The sequence below is a fragment of the Argentina anserina genome, chromosome 2, assembly GCF_933775445.1.
Source record: "Argentina anserina chromosome 2, drPotAnse1.1, whole genome shotgun sequence".
NCBI lineage: Eukaryota > Viridiplantae > Streptophyta > Magnoliopsida > Rosales > Rosaceae > Argentina > Argentina anserina.
Genome location: NC_065873.1, coordinates 25,695,880 through 25,703,093, shown reverse-complemented (window position 1 = coordinate 25,703,093; position 7,214 = coordinate 25,695,880). Strand labels below are relative to the sequence as shown.

The 7,214-nt window shown below is 35.4% G+C and overlaps 1 protein-coding gene across 1 annotated transcript; it reads right to left on the bottom strand.

Moving 5' to 3' along the window:
• Positions 1–1,138: 1,138 nt before the first annotated feature.
• LOC126782359 (homeobox protein knotted-1-like 2) lies at positions 1,139–5,842 on the bottom strand. Its single transcript, XM_050507588.1, has 5 exons — positions 4,900–5,842; positions 4,671–4,796; positions 4,417–4,573; positions 1,738–1,988; positions 1,139–1,645 (listed from the first exon to the last, which is right to left on the bottom strand). Exons 1-5 carry the CDS (start codon positions 5,329–5,331, stop codon positions 1,439–1,441), a joined length of 1,173 nt encoding a protein of 390 aa, XP_050363545.1. The 5' UTR covers positions 5,332–5,842; the 3' UTR covers positions 1,139–1,438.
• Positions 5,843–7,214: the final 1,372 nt, after the last annotated feature.

The window sequence follows — 7,214 nt, the reverse complement described above, 5'->3', positions numbered from 1 at the left end:
TTGGCCTACTGCAACTTCTGCTCGGTTTCTATCATTTACAAAACAATCGAGGCCATATAATTTGGAGCATCATTTCTCAGCTCCTAGGAACATCAATTATAGAATCCGTCATAATCCCACACTAAAAGGAAAGCACACGATCGAACAGAGTATTTGGGATATGAGAGAGAGAGAGAGAGAGAATTGGCTGTGATAGGGTAGGAGACATTTATGAACCACTGGACTCATCTTAGCCATTAATTAATAATGAATGGTTAAGATTTGTTTATTAGGCAATATTAGGAGAAATGGTATTAGAAGAGGATCTCAGTCCCATGAATAATAGGATGATTACATACTAGCTATAGATAGTACTATTGAGAGATCAAAAGAAAATCACAATCATACGGCTTACTGCTGATCATCAACTCAATATAAATTTTGTTAGAATTACACAATATATTTAATACAAATTATATATTTTGGCGATGAATTATATATAGGGTCGCGCCCTTATATATATATATAATTAGAAATTTTAGAAAGATATTCAGTTTGAAAGAAACACACGCCCATAATAAAATGACACTCAGAAATTAAAAAGACACTTACATCAGAAAACAACCACAAAAAGATACTCATATTAGAATTGTAAAGATACTCAAGTAGGAATTGAAAAAATACTTACATTAGAAAGATACTCAGTTTGAAAGAAACACACGCCCACAATAGAATAACACTCAGAAATCAAAAGACGTATCAGAAAGCAAACACAAAATGATAATTAAACGAAAATTGAAAAAATACTTAAATAATAATTAAAAAATACTCATTTTGAAAGAAACACGCCCACGCTAAGACGACACTCATATATCAAATGTGTTCACTATATATATATTCACATATTCTAATAAATATGCGTTAAAAAAGTACATATTTTTTATTTTTTTTACCGGAGTTTATTTTGTTTATTTTTTAAATAAAAGAAAAATAAGTATATATTTTAGAAAAAAAATAGATTTGAGAACAAATTATAACATTTAGATATTTAAAAACCATTAGATTTAGAGTGAATTTAATATCTTTTTACTTCACAATAATATTGCATAAATTTAAAAATGATATAATATATCCATGTAATTAGGTTTGACACATAGGATTAAGCCTTAAGGGCTGTAAGAGCAATATTTATGAGACCTTAAAACCAAAATTTATAAGACCCTATATCACTCCTCTTATCACAATGGAAGTTGAACATTACCAACCCAACACCAACTGTAGCGATGGCAATCACAAACTATGACTTGCGGACTTTGCAGTTGCTTTAGTCTTCCGATACAAAACTATATAATTAAGCCCGCCCAACTCGCTTAATTTCACGTACTGCTTGAGCAGACACATGAATAAGTAATCCAACAACAGGCAGGCTATTAACTTAATTAATGTGTAATGCGAGGGATTAGGGACCAAGCCGGAAATGACCATCTCCGATGTAGTGGCCATCCATAAAGAGGGCTGCTGCGTTCTGTGGGTGCAAGCCATCCATCACCATGAACTGCATGTCCTCCGATGGTTTCCAGTGCCTCTTCCTTTGATTTATGAACCAGTTGTTTATCTGCTTCTGATCCAAACCTGTCGACTCGGCCAACGCAACCTTCTCCGACTCCTGCATTGTACATGAATGAGCTAATTACTAGTCTGACAACATAACCTACAATAATAAAAAGACTGTTAAAGGGTAGTCGAAGAGCAAGGTACCGAAGGATATGGCCATTTGTAATGTAACTCCCACCAACTGAGAAGCTTCTGCCTGGCGTCTTTGGGCAATTTACCTTTCTTCTTTTTCTTGGAAAGTTCTTGCTTGAGGCTACTCAAGTAACCACTATACTTTCTCAAAAGGTGGTTCTTAAGCTCCCTGTCTTCAGCTCTTGGATCAATCTCGGCTACTTCTGTCTCTCCACCGCTGTTGTCTTGCTCCTCTTCAGACGAAACATTTCCGTCACACTTATCTGTGTACGCTCATATAATATGTAAATCTTAAACCAAGTACCAAGAAGAGACTGGTAGCATTAATTATATAATCAAGCCACATCTTCCACTCCTACGTACGTATACATAACAAAATGCATAATCAAACCTATTTTTAATCGATCTATAGAACAAAATAAACCCAAAAAGATTAGTAAGATAACTAAAATTTATATCTTTGGTTGATTTGATTTGGACATGTCGATCACTCAAATTCATCGATCTAATAGGTACCTCAATGTATGTGATACTCCTATTTACCAATATCACGTCGTTGTGGCAATCAGGTTGATATTTTGGAAAATATAGTTTTCTTAGTTATAATTATTTCACCTATAATATTTTTATAACATTTATGAACAAATAGTTGTCAATGTAGTAAATTTGTATAGTTATTTGTAAATATAAAAAACACATGTTGTAAGTTTAATTCAATAAAATTATAATTTTAGTTCAAAAAGTTGTAATTGAGGGTATTCTATACCTCAAGATATTGTAGACGATCCCAAATTCTATATGCCAAAGAAAGATAAGAGAATTCTGAAATATGAGGTTGTAAGACACAAGCAGAGTAAAGTCGAGATGGGCAAAAGAAGTGATCAGTTGATTTAAAGACTCAAAACAGTCTCAGAAGATAGATCTCGGAAATTGGAATTTAGTCCCAGTTAGTACATGCGTTTAGCTCCTCACAAAGTTTCTCCCTCCTTGTAAAATCAAAAGAGGTTGATTTTTAAATGGGAGAGGCCAAAACACCACTAGGGCTACAAGTGCCCACGACATCCATTACTTATATTGTCGACCAAGGATTAAGCCGGTTAATGAAATTGATATGAAGACTGTAGGTTTAAATGTCTAACAAACAGAAGCTATTACCAAATTACTAAGAATTACTTGACTACTATCCGTGCTAGCCAGCATATATAGTAACTAATTAAGCAACTGGATCAGTACTAGCTAATTAAACAATGATGGACATGGAAGTAGAAAAAATTACAAAATAATCATCGAAAAAAAAAATGTGCATATGATTTGCAAGGTTTAAACCAGTTGAACACACTACCAATTGAGATTAACAGATGGAGTAGTTTCCTCAGCAAATTGGCAAGAGTTGTTTTTTTTTTCCTATTGTACCTTTTCTCTTTAGGGTAAGAGATGTCAAATCTGAAGGTGGTATTAATTCTCAAATGAAGGTGGTATTAATTCTCAAATGAATGCAGAATGAATGCAGAATGCTGACATACATGTCCGTGCTGGCTTTCGTCTAGCTACAAGGTGCATCTGATTGAAACAGAATCCTATGTTCTTCATTACATTATATATAGTTCCTATAGGGATGCAATGTTGTGTTGATTCATAAGTTTGTGTAATAAAAATAGCATACCAAGAGAAACTTAATGTAAGAAAAATACCATTTTAAGTATATCCAATGGAAAACATAGGATGATGAACTCGAAAATGAGAGAGATAGATTTTTTATGTAGGCAGAAAGGAATGGGAATGAACACAAGGATAATGCAATTTCCACCTCTAGGCAAACATGGTATATGTAAATCCCACAAACCCTAGAGAAACAAAACCCTAACAAGAGAAGTAACTCAAGTAAGAATGATCGAGATTTGTCACACTGGTGCCGTGAATCTAACCAGATTGACCCACTTATATATGGTACAGTATTTAGTATAATACTCGATCCAAGTGCGTTTGTCTTAACCTGCTACTCCTTTCTTTCCGAATGTGGACATACAAATATTTTAATGAAATCTTATAATATGATTAGGCTAATGATTAATTAAAACTAAACTAATCACTGTTCAGCTCGTGATTACGTACGGTATATCAATAAGGCTTAAAATATACCTGTTATTTCTGATATATTTAAGATATTTTAAATTTCTTAAATTACCGATATATTTTAAGAATAAATATCTTATTTTCTCTGTATCTGAGATATTTTTCGAATAACATAAAATATCGTTAATGTATATAATATATACAATAAAATATGTAAAAAAATTAATTTTATACACATGTATTTATATGTAATTTAATAAAAATAAATAATTTAAGAATATGAATGATATTTATTGTCGATATTCTCTTTAAAAAAATAGATATATATATATATATCCATATTAATATTTTAAACTAGTAGATACACGTACACTAAGGTGGCTGTGGCTTGATCTTCTTCCTCTTCGTAAATTTTAACACCAGATTTGACACCAAGTTGTGGATGAACGAAATGTCTGACAGGTTTAGTTTACGGTACTCAAGGAAGACAAAACAAACAGTTCGACTATATTAACGAAACTACCATTTCAAGAATCAAGATCAGATCAGATGTTGGTCTGATAGTGATTAATTAAGATCTAGTGTCTGATGCAATTCAATCCTTAACTACTTAATTACCTAGTGCACAGGCCGAGAAGATGCGTAGAGGAGTACTGTTGCTATCATTGCCAAGCATGTTAAGCTGAGTTTCAATCTTCCTCATGAAATCCATTGCTTCTTGTATGGGCCTTGTTAGTTCCTCGCGATACTTTACCAGCATATCATAATAAGCTTCCTGTTTGACCAAGTTTAGTTATCCAAATTATAATCGAGGTAAGAAGAAAGAGATAAAAATGAAGGTGAAAAACAGAAGACATCCGGATCGTAATCACCATAAACTGATCGAGTTCTGGGTCTTTTGAAGAAGCATCTCTTGAACTGACTGCAGATCGCTGTCGTACTTCAAACTCTTGGCGCGCAACTGAGAGACGAGCCACAACTTCAGACGGAGCTCCCACCTAAGTATAATTAATGATACATCCAGTAAGATGCACGAATAGATATTAGAAACAAGCTTTAGTTTGAACTAGCTGCTAGATAGAATCATGTATTGTTATATACCCTTTGGCAATCCATGTAAGCTTGTAAGAGGTTAGAGTAGTGAGGGTGGGCGATAATCTTAGCTTTGATGGCCTCCACTTCATTATCGTTTTCTATGTTCTGCTGCTGCTGAGCCGTAAGCTGATCGTTGTGCCCTCTTGACAATACTAATGAAGGGGAAGGAAATTGAGGATGATGAAATTTGTGGTGGTGGTGCTGATGAGCATGCTGGGAAGTACTACCGGCTGCTTCGGTCTTCACAGTTCGCTGTGTTGACGGAAAACACTCGCCCCCGCTTGATTGAAGATGAAAGGTGCTGATCTGCTGATTATGATCACTGGCAGACGCTCTACCATAGTTACCTCTAAGATTTGGGGAAGCGTAGAGGAAATTTCCTCTGGGAGTGCCTTGACTCTCATGATCCATTTCATTATTGTTAATGTATTCCTCCATTTCCAACTCAAACAACCTACCGACTAATTGTTTCAGCTATAATTTACGCAGGAAACCCCTAAGCAAATCAGACCAAACTAGAAATGATGCAAGAAAATGAAACCCTAAGTTCTAAAGCATAGCAATAATATGGTTTAGTTAAGGTAAATGGGAATCAATAATATTTATGTGCAATTGAAGCATGGAACTAGGGAGGTGAAAACTAGGCAAGAATAAGGGATGTTCTGACCGTCAAAGAATTTCCTTTGCATACTGACAAGAAGTCTGATCAAGATGAAGGGGTGGAATTGGCCGATGGGGGGCGGGTCGAACCGGCAGCAGCGGCTAGCTCCGTTTCTGGGGGGTGGAGACGTGGCTGAAAAAGAGTCTAGTTTTCTTTTTTGCAAGAAAAAGAAGTATATGAAAATGGTGGAAAGCAAGCTATGACGATCGCTATAGAAGACCTAGCTAAGCGATAAGGCGAGACATTAGATTAAATTATATTGAAGATTCGTTTTTTCTTCCATGTTTCTCTCTTCCTTCTCAGTGTTTGATTTACCTTTGTTTCACGGATCTATCAAGATTTTTGACTCTTTTATTTGCTTGCTGGCCTTTTCATTCTCAATTCAATATGTTATCCCTTTTCTGTCGATCTCTCTATTAACTATTGGTGCAACATATCAATCTTCTATAGATGATCAAAATTCATCTCTACTTGTTGTGCTTTCAAGTTCAAATCAGGCTACTATCTTTTATGTTATAATAAAACTATGGACGCACCTGTCGTTAATTAGGAGTAGCCCCCTCAACCTTGTCTCATTAACCAAAGCAGATTAATGACTGGCGCAATTTTAGGGTACTAATTAATTTGTGAATATCAAATCTTTCACTCTGCCCTATAGTATGTTATCCGAATGGTAAGATCACAAGCCAATAATTAGTTAGTTGTTAATTCGAACACTTATCATTGCCTGATTACATGATTAAATCAGATTACAACTGAAGTACAGTCGCAATATACGAACATGAACTAATAATGAACCATATCCTTAATATTCCCCATGGAGGCGATCGAAGTCATCGAACCAATCCCGGCCAGTAAGAAATCTCAGCAGCTCTGATGACAAATCGACACGTCTTTGAAAGAATTTATAATGAAAAGACATTTGATCGACTTGTTGTCCCTTAATTATTGTGTCGATATTAAGCATAAACTAGATGAGAAGTATCGAATTCGAATATTAGCTTTCTCAAACTTCCGAAGATAAGCAGTGTCCTTTCTTGTTAATTGATTGCTTATCTGCGAAAGTACGGAGTAATCATCCCTCAGGAACAAGCTCATCGAGGAATCTTATAATGATTTATGAACGTAATTTAAACAATAATTTACCTTTGCTGGAGTAAATTAAGACGTGAGGTACGGTTCTACTCATCTACTGTAATGTACTAAAGTAATGTGCAGATTGAATTGCAGGAAAATCAAGCATGTGTGTACGATATGACTGATTTCGAGTGACGCATGCAGCGAATGCAAAGAATTAAGATAGAAGAGGGATGACCAAGCGAGCACGACAAGAAGAGACTAAAAACCAAAGAAGCCAAGAATCGAGCAGGAAATTAAGAAAATGCAACAATTATATATGGGGTATAAATACTTCACTTCAGATAAGAATAGGTGAGGATTTCCGATTTCATGCGAACTCTAATCGCTTGAGGGAGGAAGAGCAGAAAATAGCAGGCGGCGACGATCGCCGATTAAGATGAGCACGACGCGCGCGGCCAGATAATTAACTTTTAAACTCTGAGAGAGAGAGAGAGAGAGAGAGAGAGAGAGAGAGAGAGAGAGACCCTACTGCATGGTCCTGGATTTTTCTATTAGGTTAGAATACCCCCGAAAGATGCGC